This window comes from Hippocampus bargibanti, linkage group LG01 (assembly GCF_051943395.1).
Source record: "Hippocampus bargibanti isolate YZ-2025 linkage group LG01, ASM5194339v1, whole genome shotgun sequence".
Classification (NCBI taxonomy): Eukaryota; Metazoa; Chordata; class Actinopteri; order Syngnathiformes; family Syngnathidae; genus Hippocampus; species Hippocampus bargibanti.
The window spans coordinates 25,775,100-25,797,244 of record NC_142734.1 but is presented as its reverse complement, the minus strand read 5'-3'; the positions used below and the strand labels follow the sequence as shown (position 1 = coordinate 25,797,244).

Below are 22,145 nucleotides of genomic sequence, written 5' to 3'. Positions count from 1 at the left end.
TTGTCTGCTGGGAATTTGTGTCAACTAGTATCAAATAGTAGTCTTGGGCAACACACAACGACTCACCGTCGCATTATTTACGTGTTTTCCTTCTAATTTCGCCATCAACATGGATCAACACAAAGTTTTCAGACCAAAGTACCCAAAATGAATTATGTGTCACTTTCTCGGTCAGGGGCGTTCCTGACGTGACGTCACATCAGGAATCGTCACCAACTCAAAAACAAGACTTCCTGAATATTCAGTGCGAGTCTTGAAACATAAAATATAGCTATATGCGGTGGAATCTTTGTAAAATACACTCAGTAGAAGTCATTTGAAGTGATTTTACAAATTATGGACACAACTTGTCGGGAGGTGTCGGTCGTCCTTTAATCTTCTGTTTGTCACTAACGCCTTTCTTTGGCAGCGCAAACAGAGGAAAGAAGTGGTGTCGAAATTAGGGTGAATGCAGCCCCCATTTTTTTCCATGCGTTTATTGGATTGTTTCTGCTCCAGAGTGAGCGGCCACGTTTCTCAATCTTCCCATGGTGCATTGCCTCAGCGCCGGGCCGCCCCATTACTTCTGCCGGACTCACCGCGCGTGAGGCAAAGTGTTTTTGTCATAGGCCGCCCTTTTTTGTCTTCTTCTTCTTCTTTCAACAGTGTTGAGATCTGCAGGGTGTTCGCGATGCATTTGGGAGAATAAAGACTCAAGATGGTTCTTCTTGTTTAGCTCGAACAAGTGGGATGTTTATTTACCGGAGCACAGAGAGAAACCACTTCGCTCAGCATTGAACAAGAACTCTTTTTCCGTCAAGGGATCGGATGTAGCGCTGTGGCTGGGTTGCCAGAGCCGCTCAACAAAATCCAGCGTTATGCCTCATTTATATATTATACTTAATAAAGAATATAACAGCATTGCACAATATGAGGATAACAGCGCACTTGCTCGTTGTGTTGCCGTGCCAACGTGACAGCAACCAGATGACACGAGAGCCACGTTGATCTGGGGATTAGATCGCCGTCATTGATTCTTTGCAACTGCCCCTGGGCTGCTGTCAGCAGCCCGTTGACATGGAACGGCGCCGTTCCTGTGCCATCTGAGGGACCAGTCCGTGTGCCGAAAAAAAAAACATAAAACACGCTATGTCAGTCAAGTGCTCGTGATTCCTCACGTGATCTTCATTGCTTTTGTGAGCGTCACTCGTAAGGGCAAGCTCTGGCTTGTCTTTGAATCTTCCCTCAGCCGTGCGATGATAGGGGAAGGCAGTCAGGAATTTTCCCTGCGTGTGCGCAACTCCCCTTTCCAGCTAGAGTGGATTAACATTTTTCCCTGGAGAAATGCAAATTCAGGACACCACATTGGGGGTGAACATGCATGACGTCATGTAGGCCGAGGACTGTAGGTACTGGGCTCTGACCTTTATCCAGCCACCCTGGGGTGGCCATCAGAGTCAAAGATGAAAATCCACACTGAAAATTCCACCTGACAGCTATATTTAGTGTTCCAACCGCCGCGGCGGAGCAGGTTTGCCCGTCGGCTCAGTGGCGGCAGTGTCAGTGAGAGGATCAGTGCGAGCAAATCCTCTGTGCTTTCATAACAACGAAGCGCTGACGGCTAATCAAAGCAGCTGTGGGGCAAAGTCAATGCCGCGACTTTGCCTCACCATCCCGCCATTACAAACAACACATCCACACGGTGACATCTCTTTCGATAGTCGCTTTTAGGTAGTCGCTCCCAGAATTAGCCAAGCTGGTTATACCCGTTTACGAACCCTGTGAAAAAGTCAGCGACGAGCCCGTGACCCCCATTAGCTCACCGCTGGTGGCATATTCTGCACAATTTGGGAGAATTTAAAAAAACATATGGATTGATAGAAATAAAGTATGCATACGGATCAGATGGTTATCAAATTGAAGAATCATGAACACGATTAGTGTTTTCACGTGAAACCAGTCACAGTTCATCAGAACTTGTGAAAGGTCATTTGAGCCAATGTGTCATTTCACATGAGTCACTTCCTGATAAGTGGCTCGTTCTCGCTCTCAGTGGAATAAAGTATCCAACTCAGCGCTTCTAGTCCAGTTAAATGACGTAAAATTGGGGTACTTGTTTCCTGACAGTCATCGTGTGTTTTGTTTTGTTTTGTTTGTTTTTCCGGTGATGCTTTGTCTCGTCCCGGAAGACCACGTAGGTGACGTCATGCCGTAGGCCGGTTTTTGATCCAATGGGAGCGCAGGAGGGGTTTTAAGCCCTCTCGCGCCGGGTAAAAGGGATTTGACAGTTGGGAGTGCGATTCCCGAGCAGACGACCTCGGCGCCGGGAAGCGCAGCATGGCGGCGGCCGCCTGCGGCAAGCACGGGCCCGCCGCAAAAAGCCAAACGCGGGAGCACATACGGAGGAACCGCGAGTATTCAAACCGGAGGCGAGCCGCGCTTTTGTTCCTCTCCAACATATCGCTGGACGGCCGCCCCGTGCGCAGCGGCTCGGCCGAGCGGCGCCAAGACGCCGTCCCGGAGCCCAGCGAGCCGGAGCCGGCGAGTCGGTCGGCCTCCGTCGGCTGCGGGGAGGCCAATACGGCGACGAAGACGCGGCAGACAGGTACCGCCGGGCTCCTGGCTGCGCTGCCCATCGTCGTCCTGCCTTCCGACGCGGGGAGCCCGGAGTTGCTGCTCGGCCGCCGGCGGGACTCGGCGCCCTCCGGGGCCGACAGCCACCTGCTCTCGCCGTCGCCGTCCAACGTCAGTTCGCTGCCTTCGCCCGTGGCGCCGCGGAAGTCGTCCACGCTGCTCTCTGTGCACAGCTGCAACTCGCTGTCCCCGGAAAGGTGAGGGACGGACGAGCCCGGAGAACAACTTCTTGTTTGTTCGTTCGTCCGTCATTCGCAAGACGAGTGGCGTTTCTTAACCCTCAATATAACCCGTTTCTGTTGTTGTGTTGACTAAAGCACTGGATGTCCTTTAATTTTTCTTTCTTCAAAACCGTCCTAAAATATCCAAATGGGACAGAAAATGTGTTGGTTCTCTTTTCAAGTATGTTTATAACATATCAGAAACACACAACAGTTATTTGTAAAGATCCACACACAACATTTTGTTGACTGTTTTGTGTGGATCTTTACATACGGTTAAATATTACCCACAACATAATCAACATAATATAAGGGTTAAATCACTTGGGGGTAGGGGGGCAAGAAAGACGCCAGTCACCTCAAAACCAAAAGCTGGGCCGATGGGTAAACGATGTCGCGTTTGATTACTTTGCTCACACTATATCAACAACTTTTTTTTTGTTAAAAACAAAGGTCAAGTGCAAATATGCGCCGGGTGATAAAAGCACAACCACGGGGGATTGTTGAATGGGAGAATCTAGAAAGCTCGGTGGTGCTTCGGTCGAGTGGCCGTTGGGTGGGGGGGTTCGTTGGTGCACGACTGTCGAGAGGAAGTGGGGGACGACAAAACCAAAGATAGCGTCAAGTCAAATGAGCGCAGAATGTTTTTCCTCCTCACGCAGATGCAAACAGGACACGTGATCAGCGGAGTCAATGAGCGTTCGGAAGTTTTTCGCGTGCCCGTGGCACCAAAACGTCAAATTGCATTGAACGCGGGCTCGTGAAATGTGCTGTGATTGGAACGCTTGTACTTTCAAGTAGGGGGTGGGGGGCTTTGAAGAGTTGAGCGTCCATCCAGGGTGGTTGACGTCAACGGCAATTTTCGCCTTTAGCAGAAATGTTTCCATTCCCACGGAAGTTTCCCCAACATCTGGGAGAGAGGAAACAAGTCGCCGGGTTCTCACGGGAGAGGATCGCTGCGGGTCACTATCCCCGCATCTCGTGGATGCCGGGACAGATTTAGATGGGGGCTTCCTCACATGAGCGCTCGGTCTCGCTCTTACCTCCCACGGAGGTTGGCAAAACCGTTTGCAGAGTTTTGATTTGCTTTGAATGAGAAGGACTCTGATGGTGGTGATTATCCCCCCACCTCCCTTGTGAAAAGAAGCAAAGGTTTGGGAGTTCTGGCTAGGAAAGGTCACGTTGAGGTCGCGGTCGGTGCCCGGGATGGGTGGAGGAGGTGGGGGGTTATTTGTGTGCTAGAGGATTTTAGAAATGTTTACATGAGACCGAGTGTGACCCCCCCCCCCCCCCACTGCACCCCTGTTGCCCTAGTCATTCTGGCAGCAGTCCTAGCGTTTTAACAGTCACCTAAATGGTAACTTTTCGTAGCGATCGAAAGTACTCACGAGAGAAAAATGATGCGCAGCCGTGTCAATCATTGGTCTGGGAACTCGACAAACATATTATTCTGCGCATGCTCTTAAAAAGAATTCACAATTTCCGGGTATCACATGATCAGCTCGTTTCGCAGGTGATATCAATCATGAAATTTCCCCAATCGTGTCTTTGCCTCACACACACATTAACACACGCACGCTCAACAACCCCCCCCCCCCCCCCACCACCACCACCACGTGGGAATGCACACGACTGGAGTCCACAGCAAGCGAACGTGCCGACGTCACGGCGTTTGCATAACGGCTGTGATGTCATTGAGCCGATCCTCCTTGGCCTGCTTTTTTTCTTTTTAATCCCCGAGGTGAATGTCACCGCTCAGCCTCAAGCAGATTGCCGACGCCGCGGCAAACGCTTGGACTGGCTAAGGAAGGAAGGAAGGACTGCGCTAGCCTTTGCTTTCTTTCCATCAATTTGCAAGAAACTATAACAAGCACACAAACACACCCCCACCCTGCATGGGGCCAATGGCAGACTTTCAGGGCTTCACTGTCACTTTCTAGCCTCAGACGTTCAGCTGCCAAAACGGACTGTGATCACATTTTTGACGTTTTAAATCCGTTCGCCCTGGTTGTTGAAATGCACACAAAAATGTGCAACGACAATGTTGCCGCCAATCACGGCAAACCAGCAAAAGTAATCCTCAAACGTAGATACTTTTTTATACATAAGATTTTATATAAATGAAATTTATTATTATTATTATTATTATTAGGGGGCGGCCCGGTAGTCGAGTGGTTAGCACACCGGCTTCACAGTGCAGAGGTCACCCGTTCGCGTCCCGGTCCGGCCTCCCTGTGTGGTGTTTGCATGCTCTCCCCGGACCCGCGTGGGTTTTCTCCGGGTCCTCCGGTTTCCTCCCACATCCCAAAAACATGCATGGCAGGCAGATTGAACACTCCAAATTGTCCCTAGGTGTGAGTGTGAGAGTGACTGTTGTACGTCTTTGTGTGCCCTGCGATTGGCTGGCAACCACCCCCGCCTTGTGCCCGAAGACAGCTGAGATAGGCTCCAGTTCACAGTGCAGAGGTCGCTGGTTCGCGTCCCGGTCCGTCCTCCCTGTGTGGAGTTTGCATGTTCTCCCCCCCCCCCCCCCGTGACCCTAATGAGGAATAAGCGGTACGGAAATGGATGGATTATTATTATTATTATTATTATTATTATTATTATTATTATTATTATTATACGGTCTTATTGATAAAAGCTTAACGTAAGCACGCGCGTTAATCTACCTGAATTTCCGCTTGTTAGCGTTTTTTTATCATGTCACATCATGAATGCGAACTACAACTTTTATACAGGAATTGTAATCATTTAAAAGGGCAGCTATAAATTGACAGGTAGGGAAACGTTGACGTGCTCAGGGCTTTGCGACTAGAATAGACCACCGAGGAGGAAGCAGAGGGGTCGTTTCACCAGGGTGCGGTGCGGGCTCCTCGGCTGAGCCCAGATCTGCTTTCTTTGGAACCAAGCCGCTTTGCCTCGGTGTTGCTCTTTGAGGTCTTGATTTCCGACTTTCTCCCCCCAGGACCCGAAATCTCTCAGGCGGTTCTCCCCAGCCGCGACACACCAAGAAGATCCACTTCATCAAAAACATGAAGCAGTACGACACGAGAGGCAGCAGGTGAGACCAAAACGCGAAAAGCGCGCAGCTAAGTTAGCGCCTCTGTCAACATTTTGAACTTGGCATTTCCCGCCTGCCGCTTGCAGAATTAGCGGGGCTGATCTTTCGAGACTTGCAAAAGATTGCCTTCTGGGACACCCAATCAGCAAATCAAATTTGCTTCTGCCCATTTTTCTGAAAGCGGGTGCTCACAAGTGCTGCAGAAGGAATGTTTTGCTGGGGTGAAGCTATTCTCCTGCACATGAAATGTTCAAGTCTTGCGATCTCCTATTTGAAGCGCTTTCCAAACTAGTGATTTCTGCATCACCCCAAACCCCTTGTGATTGCGTTAGCAGCTCTTGTGTTCTATTCTTAAGCTTCGATGCAGACGGACGGACCTGACGCGAGCCGTGGCGTCATCATAGACTTGCGGCGGTTGTTCCAAAATAAATCCTCACCGTGATCGGCGTCACTTGTCACAATTTCATTGGCACAATGTCATGTCAAACGATGAGCTCTGCCCGAATCTTAAAGGACAACCAACGCGTCCGGACAAGTTGTGTCCATAATTTGTAAAATCGCTTCAAATGACTTCTACTGAGCGTATTTTACAAAGATTCCACGGCATATAGCTATATTTTACGTTTTAAGACTTGCGCTGAATATTCAGGAGGTCTTGTTTTTGAGTTGGTGACGATTCCTGACGTGACATCACGTCAGGAACGCCCCTGACCGAGAAAGCGACACACAATGCATTTTGGGTACTTTGTTTGGTCTGAAAACTTCGTGTTGATCCGTGTTGATGGCAAAAGTAGAAGGAAAACACATAAATAACGCAATGGTGAATCGTTGTGTGTTGCACCAAGACTACTATTTGATAGTACAGTAAAGTCTCGTTATATCGATATCGGTTATATCGATAGTACTGCTTATTACGATACTATTTCTATGAACGCAAGGAGAAAATGTACATGCCGCAGGATCGGATATATCGATAGTCCGGTTATATCGATATTTTTTCAGACTCCCGAGAATATCGATGTAACGAAATTCCCAGCAGACAAATCAACAACCCATTTCCAACGGAGCTTGGGTGCCATCTTGTGCATTTTCTGGGACTCTACATTGTAGTCCTGACGACTCGAATAGATACAGAAGGACTTCTTTAATCGATTGCAAACATTTATGCTTTCCTCTTCAGAACTATTTGAATCATATTCATAACCGGATGAGTAACAAGAAAGCATCTTCTCCGAATCTGAAGCCATTGTTTTGATTATAGAGCAAGGCAAGATGTCCTGGCGTGACGTCACGAACAAGGGGGTGGGACCGTTTTGGGACACTTTAACTCATTTTTATTGGTGTTTTATATTTGACTAAAAATATCAGCCTGCATGGTTTGGGTATTTTAGATGCTATAAAACGTTTTTCTGATGTCAGTTAGAAAACAAAAAAATGGTGTCCGTTGTCCTTTAAGCGGAACACTTCAACAATGAATGGTCGTACTCTGTCGTCCAGATGTGTCTCAAAGTCAAAGTCAGCTTTATTGTCAAATATGCTAATATGCATGACATACAGCACAGATGAAATTACTGTCCTCTCGGACCCAGCATGCAAGGCACTTTGACAAACATAATAAACACGAAAACGCCAATTTGCCGCGAGAGAGAGGAGCCGCTGCGTGTTCACGCTCCGCTATCTTGGGAAAAAAAAAAAAAAACAAATAATATGACAACACAAAGACACAGAGAGTCATTCATTCTTCAGCACTTACTGTACCCTCTTTGTGATATGAAGCAGTTCTAGATGAAAGAGGATAGGATTAAAACATCCTTTTCAGCAGTGGATCAGGGACATCATGGTGGAATGTGCACGTCTAGTACAGGCTAAATGTTGAAAGCAAACACGAAGCTGTAGCATCCATTGACGAAAAGAGATTGTCTCACATCTCCTGTCCTACATGAATCTGCTTCAATTCCAAGCCGTGACAGAGTACTTTGAAGAATTCATGAATGAGGAAAATGAGAAGGAACAAAGAGTAGAAGACGTGACTGTTGTGGACCAAGACGTAGCAAGCATGAGCAAGGATGAAGAGAGGAGGGCGCTGAAGAGGATGAAGGGGGGAAAGGCACTCGGGCCGGATGATTTACCAATCGAGGTATGGAAGTGTCTTGGAGAGGTGGCGGTGGTGTTCCTGACTGGGTTATTCAACAAGATCTTAGATGGGGAACAGATGCCTGAAGAATGGAGATGAAGTGTACTCATGCCCATTTTTAAGAACAAAGGATATGTGCAGAGTTGTACTAATTACAGAGGAATAAAGTTGATGAGCCATACAATGAAACTCTGCGAAAGAGTAGTTGAAGCTAGACTAAGAGCAGAAGTAAATATTTGTGAGCAGCAGTATGGCTTCATGCCAAAAAAAAAGAGTACGACAGATGCAGTGTTTGCTTTAAGAATGCTGATAGAGAAGTACAGAGAAGGTCAGAAGGAATTGCATTGTGTCAAGGTGGAGGTGGGACTCCACCAGGGATCAGCTCTGAGCCCCTTCTTGTTTGCTATGGTGATGGACAGGTTGACAGACGATGTTAGACAAGAATCTCCTTGGACCATGATGTTTGCAGATGACATTGTGATCTGTAACGAGAACAGGGTACAGGTGGCGGAGAAACTAGAGATGTGGAGATATGCCCTGGAAAGGAGAGGAATGAAGATCCGTCGCAGCAAGACGGAATATATGTGTGTGAATTAGAGGGATCCAAGTGCAAGAGTGATGCTGCAGGGAGAAGATATAAAGAAGGTGGAGGATTTTAAGTACTTGGGGTCAACTGTCCAGAGCAATGGAGAGTGTGGAAAAGAGGTGAAGAAGCGTGTCCAGGCAGGCTGGAGTGGCTGGAGAAAAATGTCAGGTGTGATGTGTGATAGGAGGGTTTCCACCAGGATGAAAGGAAAAATGTATAAAACAGTGGTGAGACCAGCCATGATGTTTGGACTGGAGACAGTGCCACTGAAGAAAATACAGGAAGCAGAGCTGGAGGTAGCAGAGCTGAAGATGTTGAGGTTTTCTTTGGGAGTGAGCAGCTTGGATAAGATCAGGAATGAGTACATTCGAGGGACAAATCATATTAGAGGCTTTGGAGAGAAAGTCAGAGAGGCCAGACTGAGATGGTTTGGACATGTCCAGAGGAGAGAGAGTGACTATATCGGGAGAAGGATGCTGAGCCTTGAACTGCCAGGCAGGAGACCGAGAGGAAGACCGAAGAGGAGGTTTATGGATGTGGTCAAAGAGGATATGAAGGTAGCTGGTGTGAGAGAAGAGGATGCACAAAACCGGGATAGATGGAGGACATTGATTCGCTGTGGCGACCCCTGAGGGGAAAAGCCGTAAGGAAAAGAAGAGGAGACGGACTCCTTGTAGAAAAAAACATAGCGACACGAGCTACCGCTGCCGGGACCAAAATGAGCACCAAAGTCTTACAATGCGAGATCGGTGGCCCGGTCATGACTTTTCGGGTCGCATCTGGAGTAGTAACGTTCCGGCAGTTCCATGGACTATTTTGACATTAACGAGCGCATGGAGATGGGCCAGGTGGCATCCATGTTCTTCAACAAAGGTAAACACCGAGCGTCCACCGTCCCTTTGTCTATCCCGTCGGTCACCTTCCGCAAAGACAAGGGGTGTCATTTGGAAAGGACTGCAGTCCTTAGAGGGTGATTATCTCTTTGGCGCCCCGGTCAGCCTGATCAACAGTGGTGGTCACTCACACTTGCACACAGACATATGGATGGACGTATGCTTTCCAGCCAGCAGGGGGCGCTATTAACTAACATGCTTGAGAGGTCGTTTTATTGTAAAAGGGCAATGTTTTCTATATTATTGGAAAAAACACACCCACAGTTGTCTTGACATTTGGAATCAACATAACATATTTTATAACGGAAGGACATTATAAAAATCTGCAATTTTTAAAACAGCTAAAATGTATTTTCATGTTTTAATTGCATGACTTTAACTACATTATTTAGTCCCTCTATTGTTTCAATTAAAAAAAAGGATGCTATGTTCGATGTCATTTTTTTAAATACTTTTTAAATTTAAATGAAATCATTCATTTTAAAATATAAATACATCAAAAAGAGTGAAAATAGGTATGTTACATTGCGAAATATCATTTTAATACACTAATCATTTTTTTTAAATCATCCACTCATCCATATTAAACCTTTAAATAGGTCAGTACGATGTGTAAATTTGATAATTATAATTCATACTACAGTAAAGTCTCGTTATATCGATATTCAAGGGAGTCCGAAAAAATATCGATATAACCGGGACTATCGATATATCCGATCCTGTGCCGAACTGCATTAAACAAAAGCCGCCAAAAGAGGGCAGCCAAGCGCCATATAAGAAACGGAGCTGGCCATTAGCTTCCTTTTTTTTGGGTGAGATGTTCCCCCAATGTTGCCTCAAAATGGCACATATAATTCTTTAATGATTGTAAACATGTATGCTTTAATCTTCAGAACTACAGTGTATTTGAAACATATTCATAACTGGATGTGTAACAAGAAAGCATATTATCCGAATCTGAAGCCATTGTTTGGATTCACAAGCAATGCAAGACGTCTTGGCGTGAAGTCATTTTTATTTGCATTTGAATAAAAAGTGACATCGGCTGTCCTTTAATACACAGTATGGAAAGTTAATAATTTTCTAAATCATCGCGCTTCAGCAGACAAAACAAGAAACATTGTTGCAAAAAACGATTGCATTCATATACAGTACAGTGGGCATGTACATAACACAACAGGGAAACTGCAACGCTTACATCTTACTGTATTATGTCTCTCATCTCGTCTCATTTTCCGTACCGCTTATTCCTCATTAGGGTCGCGGGGGTTGCTGGAGCCTATCTCAGCTGTCTTCGGGCACAAGGCGGGGGACACCCTGAATTGGTTGCCAGCCAATCGCAGGTCACACAAGGACGTACAACAGTCACTCTCACACTCACACCTAGGGACAATTTGGAGTGGTCAATCTGCCTGCTAAGCATGTTTTTGGAGTGTGGGAGGAAACCGGAGGACCCGGAGAAAACCCACGCGGGTCCGGGAAGAACATGCAAACTCCACACAGGGAGGCCGGACCGGGACGCGAACCGGCGACCTCTGCACTGTGAAGCCGGTGTGCTAACCACTCGACTACCGGGCCGCCACTGTATTATGTATACAATTTAAAAAAAGTCATCAATCTTCTTCTGCTTCCCATTTTTACCTTTTAACACAAACACTTCAATCTCGTCTGCTACACACGAGCTAGCGTCTGAAAATGAAAAAGGCTCTGCTACACGGGTGCTGGGCACGTAACCAAGTCACCTGACCAAGTCGACCAATGGCGCGACTGATGGCGTGACACGTAACCAAGACACGTGACCAAGTTGACCAATGGCGCGACCGATGGCGTGTCACGTGACAAAGTCACACGGCCAAGTCGACCAATAGCGCGACCGATGGCGGCTCACGTAACAAGACACGTGACCAAGTTGACCAATGGCGTGACGGATATATCGATATAAACAACAAAAATGGCCGGCGGGGGATGAAAAGGAGCACCGTAATAACCGGATTATCGTAATAACCGGGTAGCGTACTAAACGGTACTAATTATACATAAAAAGACTAGAAATGTGCAAGGGAAATGAAAATAATATCGTAATAAGCGGTACTATGATATAACCGATATCGATATAACGAGACTTTACTGTATTTTTATTCTAAGAGCCACCTAGTGGACAAAATAGTCCCCATTACCGTATGTGCATTTCACATTCTCAAATACAGTGATTGGAAGATAAAGCATCTTAAAGCACTGAAGTTCTGTTTGTGATGTAATGTAAGGAAAGAGATGCCCATCGCACTGTAAGATCAGAGCATTGTCATCAAATGGGGAGTATAGTTTTTGCTTTTTTGAATGTTGCTGTGCCGATTACCATTTTGTGTTTGGGAGCCTTTTACTGAGCGAGTTGCTTGTTCTGTATCCAGAAAGGGACATATGTCTTCTTGTGCCGGTTCCAAGCCCTGATAAATACAGAGGGTTATGTCAGGAAGGGCATCCGACGTAAAAGCTTGGCCAAAACAAACATGTGGATCAAACCTCTAAAGATGGAGGACACTGATTTGCTGTGGCGACCCCTTGAAGGAAAAAGCTGAAAGGAAAAGCAGAAGAAGATCTGGAGCCGTTGGAACAGGATTGGTCACGGCGTGTGCCTTTTGTTGTTTTCAGGATCGTGTTGATCTGCGCCAAACGATCCCTGTGTGCGGCCTTCTCTGTTCTGCCCTACGGAGAAAGTTTTTACCTCAGGTAAGTCACCTTTTACTTTTGGTAAGGCCCGAGACATTTGTGAGAAAAGCATATTTGCAAAGTGGACTTGTATGTTCCAAAGTCAAAAAACGGCTGCCAAGGGCCCAAATGACAAAAACAATACCGTACAGCAGTGGTGTCAAACAATGAGGTTTTATCAGGCCATCAGTGAAAAAAAATGCACAAACATGGAATTCATATTTTTAATGAGGTGCAATTCAAGGATTGTCCACTAGGTAGCAGAGTGGTGCTGTTTCGATCAGCGTAGTAGAAAACAGCGGAGTTTTTGTGTGTTTCAACACCCTCGTTAGCCAAAATGTCATGATCCAAACGGAGAAAAGTAGATAAGGTGTGTAGAATTTTCAATGTGTGTGTGACCAGACCTGATGCAGACATGAAGCGGTACAAAGATAAGATTGCAGGATTACTGTGGGAGTTTGAGAAACGTTTTCGGGTATTTGGTGAACTTGAGACAGAATTTTTAGTTTTTTGCACCAGGGTACCCCAAATTAACAGCCCTTGCTGCCAAAGTTTTGTGCATGTTTGGAACAACCTACCTTTGTGAACAAATCTTCTCAGTAATGAATATCAATCAAAGAAAATGTGTTCTAAGCTCACAAACAAGCACTCAAATGACATTGTGAAAGTGTCAGCTAATCAGGACATGACACCTGATACTGATGCACTTGTACAGGCCAAAAGATGCCAAATATCAAGAAGAAAAACAATGCTTTCCTTTATAAATCTCATTTCATGTTAAATTGCATGGCTATATTTTTCGATATCATTTTATTGTTCAAGTTTTGTGCCGTTGTAGAATCGGTGGGAAAAGTAATGCATTCACATATATGCAATATCATTCGCATATATGCAATGCATATATGTGAATGATAAAAGTAAATTGCACATTTGTTCATGAAACAAAATGCAATGTTCATGGAAAAGGAATGTTCATTAAATGTCATCATTTTCCTAATGCTCTTGTGCTTCTTTACACCAAAACTAATGAAAGACATAATATCCGGCCCACTTGACATCTACCGAGGCCATATGTGGCCCACGATGTGAAATGAGTTTGACACCCCTGCCGTACAGAAAGAAACAGGCCCGATGAGGACATCAGCGTCAGTGCCAAATTTCCCTCATCGTGGGACCATCAAAGGCTTTCTGATTCTGATCTGTCTGTGAGACCTGGCCCAAAATCGGAGATTTTCAATTCAACTTTATTTCAGTCCAGCGGTTAGCGCAGTGGCCTGATGGCGTTGCTTTGAATCGCCTGCCGGTCCAACAAATGTCTTTCTCCATGTGGCCCCCGTCTCTAGTGAGCCCACCTTGAGCCACCCCCGGCGAAGACACTCAGCAGGAAATATTTCCACCTCCTTGGAGATGACGGCAGCGGAGGCTTTCCGCCTGGAGACGAACAGCCGGGTATGTGCGCGTGCCGCCGCCCGCGTGGCCAAACGCCGCCGCCACATGACCCTCTTTTTGCCCCCTGTCCAGTCAGTATCGTACGCCCGCTTCCTGTACCCCACTGACGCCCTGGTCCGGCACAGACCCTCGTCCCCCGCCGACCTGACGCCGCAGGTTCCCCTTTCGTCCAGGAGCCCGCGCGACACACCGGCCGGCGGCTTCCCTCCGACTCGGCCCAACGGTGCGATGGGACTTGACCTCGGTAGAACACCCCCACACGCACGCACACACCCACCCACCAGGGTGCGATGATGATCTCATCTCCATTTTGTCTCCGCTGATGGCAAAAGTGACAAAACAAGCTGGCTCTGGTTATTTGCACGTCCAAAGACCAACTTGAGTGAGAGAGTTTTTGTCATCAAAGGGCCAGACGAGTGACAATCTTTCGCAGTAGTCAAATAGTTGTCAAATCAGTGTCTGAAACTCATGACAAAAAGTTAGCGGACACCAAAAAGTTAGCGGACACCAGGGCAGACACAAGTGGCCTGCCCCATTTTTCACTTGAAACACAATAAGACGATTAATCACAAAAAAGCATTGTTGTAAAGTATTAAGGATTGTTTTTATTAAGGAAGGACGAACATTCGTTTGGCAATTTGCATACTCGGCACGGCAGCCAATCAGAAGCTTGTTTCGTGCTTCGGACTATACAGTGACTGGAAAGTGTACTTTAAAGTTTTGAAAGGCGCTTAGTAAGAGGTGTCCACGTGGCTTGTAGCGGCTTGCTTGTAGCTTTTGCTTTATTGAATAAAACAAACGTTTGATTTGAAAAAAAACTATTTTTTTCTTGAAGAAGTTGTCGGCCACCCGGGCCGAGATGTTTTGAAAGTTGTACGCCCGACGTAAAAGTTGTACGCCCTGGGCCTCCGGGCAGACATTATTTCAAACTCCGCTTTTGCAAAAAGAGAAAAAAGTGTTGGCGGCCCTCCTTGCAAAGTGACTGAGGTGTCTCGCAGACCCTGGTTCCCAAATTGCTCTCCAGCCCCCCCCCCCCCCCCCCCCCCCCTAGGGTGCCCCGGATTTTCCACACGTGTCTCTTTGCCTTTCGCAGGAACAGAGGATTTGAGCGATTACGACCCCAACGTTCTCAGTGACCCCCAGTGGCCTTGCGGGAAACACAAGCGGGTGCTGATCTTTGCCTCTTACATGGTGAGAAGCCTTTTCGCGATGACCTCCACTCGTCAATGCCAACGTTGATCCAGACTTGAGATTTGAGCCGTCACTTGGTTCCTTTCGCTTCCTTCTCTTTCTCGCAGACCACCGTCATCGAATACGTCAAACCGTCCGATCTGAAGAAAGACATGAACGAGATGTTCAAGGACAAGTTCCCACACATCAAACTCACCCTGAGTAAAATCCGCAGGTAAAGTGACAATCCCGAGGGAAATATGGGGGTCGGGTCGCTCCCAAAATCACTCAGGATCTTTTGTCCCCTGCGTCTCAGTCTGAAGCGAGAAATGCGGTCGGTAGGTGAGGATTGCGGCCTACAGCCTGCCACCATCGCCCTGGCCTTTGTCTACTTTGAGAAGTTGGTGCTGCAAGGGCGACTCAACAAACACAACAGGTAAAACCGCTTTTGTGTTGGCCTACCGGAGAGGAGCCCGCACGCAATCGATAACCGCTGAGTGCAGAAAGTCCCCACTTACTAAAATAAATAAATAAATAAATAAATAAATAAATAAATAAATAAATCACATAAAATGTCAACTGGGCATGGCGACTCGTGTCGTCATTACAGGTCAAGTTGTGTTGATTTTCAAATGAGGTCAATTCATACCTCCCCTTTGTTTCACTTGATTGAACAGGAAGTTGGTGTCGACTGCCTGCCTCCTTTTGGCCGCTAAAATCAGCAGCGATCTAAGGAAACAGGAAGTCAAACATCTCATCGATGTAAGAAACAAATTCACACACACACACACACACACACACACACACACACACACACACACACACACACACACACACACACACACACACACACACACACACACACACACACACACACACACACACACACACATTCCTGTTTCAATGGTTTTGTGAGGTCCGGATAACTCGAGATAAGGAATGAGGACCACCGTTGCTGATAAGTTTAGAGAAGAACTAGTGTTACATTTGAACACTAAACGTTACCCCATTTCCCACTTCAACTTCTTTAAAAACAAAGCAATAAAAAGTGGACTTGAAACTGAAATAACAGCAGGAGTGAGGTTTCTGAATGGATACATTCAAAGTCCTCACCCCTGTAGTGAATGTGGTTAAAATATAATAATAATAATAATAATATAAATAATAATAATAATAATAATTTCATCTGTGCTGTATGTCATGCATATTGGCATATTTGACAATAAAGCTGACTTTGACTTTTGACTTTGATATGGTTTTACTTTTTGTGGTATGAACCTTTTCCTTTTTTCCTCTCATTAACCATGCACACAAAAACATAATAATGATAATAATAATACATTTAATTTCTAAGCGCCTTTCAAAACTCTCAAGGTTGCTTTACAGTCACAGGATCGGTTTTTCTGCGGTTGAGAAGCAGCAGCCACATGCGCTAGCGTTCACTCAACCCGGAAGTAACTCAAATAGAGAGAAAGCTAGCCAGCTAGCTAACAGATAGCTACTGGATATCCAGATAGTCAGTTAGCTAACTAGCTAGACAGCCATATAGCTAATAGCCAGCTACATAGCTAGCTAGCTAGCCAGATAGCTAATAATAATACATTTCATTTCTAAGCGCCTTTCAAAACTCTCAAGATAGCAAATGGATAGCAAATAGATAGGTAGGTAGCTAGCTAAGATAGCAAATATATTGCCAGCTAGGTAGCTAACTAATAGAAAATGGATAGCAAATAGATCGCTACCTAGGTAGCTAGACAGATAGCAAATTGATCGCAAATAAATAGCTAGCATAACATAAACACTCACAGTGAGTAAAAAGTGTGTGTATCCAAGTGAAATGAAAATACACACCAAAAATCATTTTGGGTGAATTTGTGAGTACCTCTTTGAAACTTTAACAGATGCATATATAGACCCTCTAGAACAGGGTCCCCAAGCCCTGGGCCGCAGACCGGTACCGGTCCGTGGGTCATTTGGTACCGCGCCGCGCAGAAAGAATAAATAATTTACATAATTTACATTTTATTTATGATCTGAGTCCGAACTAAGTTTTATTTTGAAAAATGAAAAATTACCAGATTACATCCGTCTATGACTCACTCTTGTCGCATGTCAAAACGCTTGTGTAGGTCATGTAGGTATCATTTTATTCTGTTGTATTTATCCGCCGGTCCGTGAAAATACTGTCTGACATTAAACCGGTCCGTGGCGCAAAAAAAGGTTGGGGACCACTGCTCTAGAAGCCTTTAGAATGAAAAACTTGTGAGGTCAACAAGGTCCTCACTTGTCAAAAATGTCCTCACTACGGATGGTATAAAATGTTAGCGGTCCTCACAAGAGTAGTCATACAAACACACACACACACACACACACACACCAATTTTATGTAACAAGGTGGATTAAAAAAATATTAGTGCTAATTTCTGTTGCGGATACTCGTTGTTCTTTTCCATTAAAGGACAACCGACGTCTCCGGACAAGTTGTGTCCATAATTTGTAAAATGGTTTCAAATGACTTCTACTGAGCGTATTTTTAAAAGATTCCACCGCATATAGCTATATTTTACATTTTAAGACTAGCGCTGAATATTCAGCAAGTCTTGTTTTTGAGTTGATGACTAGTCCGTATGTGACGTCACTAAAGGAACGGCCCTGACCAAAAAAAAGACACATTGTAGCAGTCCTTCAATCACGTCAATGTATTTTGCTGTATTGTTTGGTCTGAAAACCTTGTGTTGCACCCAAGAGCCGCCAGAAGAGGGTGTCGAAGCTCCATATAAGGAATTTATCAGCCTGTGGAAGCGGAGGTGGCCACAGGAGGTCGCCATTTTGTGCCTCTTTTCTGGTGATCGTTTCTCCCCAATATTGCCTCAAAATGGCATGGAATAAATTCTTTAATCGATTGCAAACATGTATGCTTTCCTCTTCAGAACTATTTGAATCATATTCATAACTGGAGGTGTAACAAGAAAGCATATTCTCCGAATCTGAAGCCATTGTTTTGATTCTCGAGCAAGGCAAGACGTCTTGGCGTGACGTCACGAACAAGGGGGCGGGACCTTCTGAAAATGAAAGTTTCTCAGATCATTTTGAAGTAGTTTTGGGAGACTTTAAGTCATTTTTATTGGTGTTTTGCATTTGAATAAAAATATCATACTGCATGTTTTGGGTATTTTAGATGCTATAAAACGTTTTTCTGATGTCAGTTAAGAAACAAAAAGGTGACGTTGGTTGTCCGTTAAGATAAGGGAAGCGAGGCATGAATTGTAAAATCTGTTCTAAAAAATGGGATTCCAATGCAACACATAAAGCTTGTCTCTTGGTTCAGCTGTATCACGTTGAGAATGTACGACAGAGACCCCTTGCTACATTTCAGTTCACTTATTGCGGGTTTATTTTCAGGAAAAATTAAGTTCAGAAATTTTTTTATGACTGACTCAGCTTTTGTACATGACTGTGTGGGGGTGAAAACTCTACTTCGTGGATTTTTGTCTCTCGCCGGTGGTTCTGGCCCCCATTGCCGCGAAAAACGAGGGATTACTGTACTGTCCTATTAGACGGTGTTTTGTTGCAAACCTTCAGTCTTTTGGAAAGGGTGCATTTGCAACTGATGGGTTTGCGGGATTACAGCTCCCATTTTCTTGCGCGGATGATTTAATCACTGTTTTCAGGGGGTGGGGGAGGGGTCTTAAAGGACAACCGACACCATGTTTTTGTTTCCTAACTGACATTATAAAAACATTTTATAGCATCTAAAATACACAAAACACACAGGCTGATATTTTTAGTCAAATGCAAAACACCAATAAAAAATACTTAAAATGTCCCAAAACTACTGCAAAATGACCTCGGGATGGCGAGTTTCAGAAGGTCCCGCCCCCTTGGTCGTGGTGTCACACCAAGACGTCTTGCCTTGCTCGAGAATCAAAACAATGGCTTCAGATTCGGAGAATATGCTTTCTTGTTACTCATCCAGTTATGAATATGATTCAAATAGTTCTGAAGAGGAAAGCATACATGTTTGCAATCGATTAAAGAATTTATTCCGTGCCATTTTGAGGTATCTGGGAGCGGGAAATGTAGCACCAAAAAGAGGCAGAAGATGAATTAATTAGCCCGCCATGGGCTGATTAATTCCTTACGCGGAGCTTTGTCGCCATCGTCTGCCTCTTTTTGGTGCTTCACGAAGTTTTCAGACCAAACAAAGTTACAGCAGAATGTATTGACGTGATGGAAGGACTGCTACAATGTGTCAAGACTTCCGGACAAGACTTCCGGAATATTCAGCGCGAGTCTTAAAACAGAAAATATAGCTATATGCGGTGGAATCTTTGTAAAATACGCTCAGTAGATGTCATTTGAAACGATTTTACAAATTATGGACACAACTTGTCCCTAGGCGTCGGTTGTCCTTTAAGTCACTGCTGAAACTAGATGACGTCCATTGAATGAAAGCATGGACAAGGTAACCGGTATGAGCAACCATGGCGACAAAAACATGAAAGTGACGTGTGCTTTGTGCTTGTTGTGTCTTGAGCAGAAGCTGGAGGAGCGCTTCAGGATCGGCAGACGGGAGCTGATCAGCTTCGAGTTCACCATCCTGGTGGCCCTGGAGATGGCGCTCTACCTCCCGGAAAGCAAAGTCATGCCACATTACAGGAGGCTGGTGCAGCAACAGCAGTTGTAGCTCGCCGCGCTTCCTTCAGCCGGACCCCCTGCCCCAGCGACATCTACCGGTGACCCATAGAGGCTGTGAACCACCTTTGCCTTGGGGCCACGCTAAACCCTGCGAAACGTGCACCCCCGTCATCCTGAGATTGGAGAGACAAACGGACAAAAGGGATGACCTATTTTTCTACAGTTTGTTGTTATTTTTCTTGGTATATCGTCTTAAGAAACAGTTATTTTGTATCCTCATTTTGTGCAATGCTGTAATATTCTCTCTTAAAAGACAACCGACACCATTTTTAGTTGCCTAACTGACATAAGAAAAACATTTCAGCGCATCTAAAACACCCAAAACACGCAGGCTGATATTTTTAGTCAAATGAAAAACACCAATAAAATGACTTAAAATCTCCCAAAACTACTTCAAAATGATCGGAGAAACTTTCATTTTCAGAAGGTCCTCCCTTGTTCGTGACGTCACGCCAAGACATCTTGCCTTGCTCGAGAATCAAAACAATGGCTTCAGACTCGGAGAAGATGCTTTCTTGTTACTTGGGGTTATCTTAAAAGAGGAGTTTGTTAGGAATGTCTTAGAAGTAAAAAGAGTATCAGATAGAATGATGAGTTTGAAGCTAGAAATTGAAGGTGTGATGTTCAATGTTGTTTGTGGGTATGCCCCACAAGTAGGATGTGAGCTGGCGGAGAAGGAGAAATTTTGGTTGGACTTCGATGAAGTCATACAGAACATCCCAAGAAGTGAGAGGGTTATAATTGGTGGAGACTTCAATGGACATGTTGGCGCAAGAAACAAAGATGATGAGGAGGTGATGGGCAGGTTTGGACTCCAGATGAGGAACGCTGAAGGACAGATGGTGTTTGACTTTGCTAAGAGAATAGAAATGGCTATTGTGAATACGTTCTTTCAGAAGAGACAGGAACATAGGGTGACCTATAAGAGTGGAGGCAGAAGTACACAGGTAGACTACATTTTGTGTCAACGGCGCCATCTAAAGGAAATCAGTGACTGAAAAGTAGTGGTTGGTGAGAGTGTAGCCAGACAGCATAGGTTGGTGGTGTGTAGGATGACGCTGGCAGTGAGGAAGATGAAGAAACCAAAGGCTGAAGTGAGGACAAAATGGTGGAAGTTGAAAAAGGAAGAGTGTTGCATGACATTTAGGAAGGGGGTAAGACAAGCGCTGGGTGGGCAAGAGGTCCTTCCAGATGACTGGCAAACTAGAGCGAACATAATCAGAGACACAGGTCGGAAAGTACTTGGTGTATCGAGTGGAAGAAAGGTAGATAAGGAGACTTGGTGGTGGAATGGGGAGGTGCAGGAGTGTATACAGAGAAAGAGGTTAGCAAAGAAGAAGTGGGACACTGAGAGGACGGACGAAAGTAGACAGCAGTACAAGGAGATGCAGCGCACGGTTAAAGTAAAGGTGGCAAAGGCCAAACAAGAGGCCTATGATGACTTGTATGCTCGGCTGGACAGCAAGGAAGGTGAGACTGATCTTTACAGGCTGGCGAGACAGAGAGACAAAGATGGTAAGGACCTGCAGCAGGTTCGGATAATTAAGGATAGAGATGGCAATGTATTAACAGGTGCCAGTAGTGTGATGGCAAGATGGAAAGCGTACTTTGAAGAATTGATGAATGAGGAAAATGAGAAGGAACAAAGAGTAGAAGACGTGACTGTTGTGGACCAAGACGTAGCAAGCATTGGCGAGGATGAAGTGAGGAGGGCGCTGAAGAGGATGAAGGGGGGAAAGGCACTTGGGCCTGATGATTTACCAATCGAGGTATGGAAGTGTCTTGGAGAGGTGGCGGTGGTGTTCCTGACTGGGTTATTCAACAAGATCTATGATGGTGAACAGATGCCTGAAGAATGGAGACGAAGTGTACTCGTGCTCATTTTTAAGAACAAAGGAGATGTGCAGAGTTGTACTAATTACAGAGCAATAAAGTTGATGAGCCATACAATGAAACTCTGGGAAAGAGTAGTTGAAGCTAGACTAAGAGCAGAAGTGAACATTTGTGAGCAGCAGTATGGCTCCATGCCAAAAAAAGAGTACGACAGATGCAGTGTTTGCTTTAAGAATGCTGATAGAGAAGTACAGAGAAGGTCAGAAGGAATTGCATTGTGTCTTTGTAGATCTGGAGAAAGCGTACGACATGGTGCCCAGAGAAGAGCTGTGGCATTGCATGAGGAAGTCTGGAGTGACGGAAAAGTATTTCAGAGCGGTGCAAGACATGTATCAGGTTTCAGCTAGGATGAAAGGAAAAGTGTATAAAACAGTGGTGAGACCAGCCATGATGTTTGGACTGGAGACAGTGCCACTGAAGAAAAGACAGGAAGCAGAGCTGGAGGTAGCAGAGCTGAAGATGTTGAGGTTTTCTTTGGGAGTGACCAGGTTGGATAGGATCAGGAATGAGTACATTAGAGGGACAACTCATATTAGAGGCTTTGGAGAGAAAGTCAGAGAGGCCAGACTGAGATGGTTTGGACATGTCCAGAGGAGAGAGAGTGACTATATCGGGAGAAGGATGCTGAGCCTTGAACTGCCAGACAGGAGACCGAGAGGAAGACCGAAGAGGAGGTTTATGGATGTGGTCAAAGAGGATATGAAGGTAGCTGGTGTGAGAG

The 22,145-nt window shown here is 45.4% G+C and overlaps 1 protein-coding gene across 2 annotated transcripts; it reads left to right on the top strand.

Moving 5' to 3' along the window:
- Positions 1–720: 720 nt before the first annotated feature.
- Positions 721–20,154, top strand: cables2b (Cdk5 and Abl enzyme substrate 2b). Of its 2 annotated transcripts, none has more exons than XM_089005337.1 (10): positions 721–2,810; positions 5,800–5,895; positions 12,158–12,235; positions 13,558–13,663; positions 13,736–13,886; positions 14,757–14,854; positions 14,962–15,068; positions 15,150–15,269; positions 15,511–15,595; positions 19,374–20,154. In XM_089005337.1, the coding sequence occupies exons 1-10, from the start codon at positions 2,317–2,319 to the stop codon at positions 19,518–19,520; spliced, it is 1,482 nt and encodes a 493-aa protein (XP_088861463.1). In that variant the 5' UTR covers positions 721–2,316; the 3' UTR covers positions 19,521–20,154. The 2 variants fall into 2 exon arrangements, with proteins under 2 accessions (XP_088861463.1, XP_088861454.1); XM_089005328.1 differs by having other exon boundaries at positions 725–2,810; positions 13,736–13,907; positions 19,374–20,143.
- Positions 20,155–22,145: the final 1,991 nt, after the last annotated feature.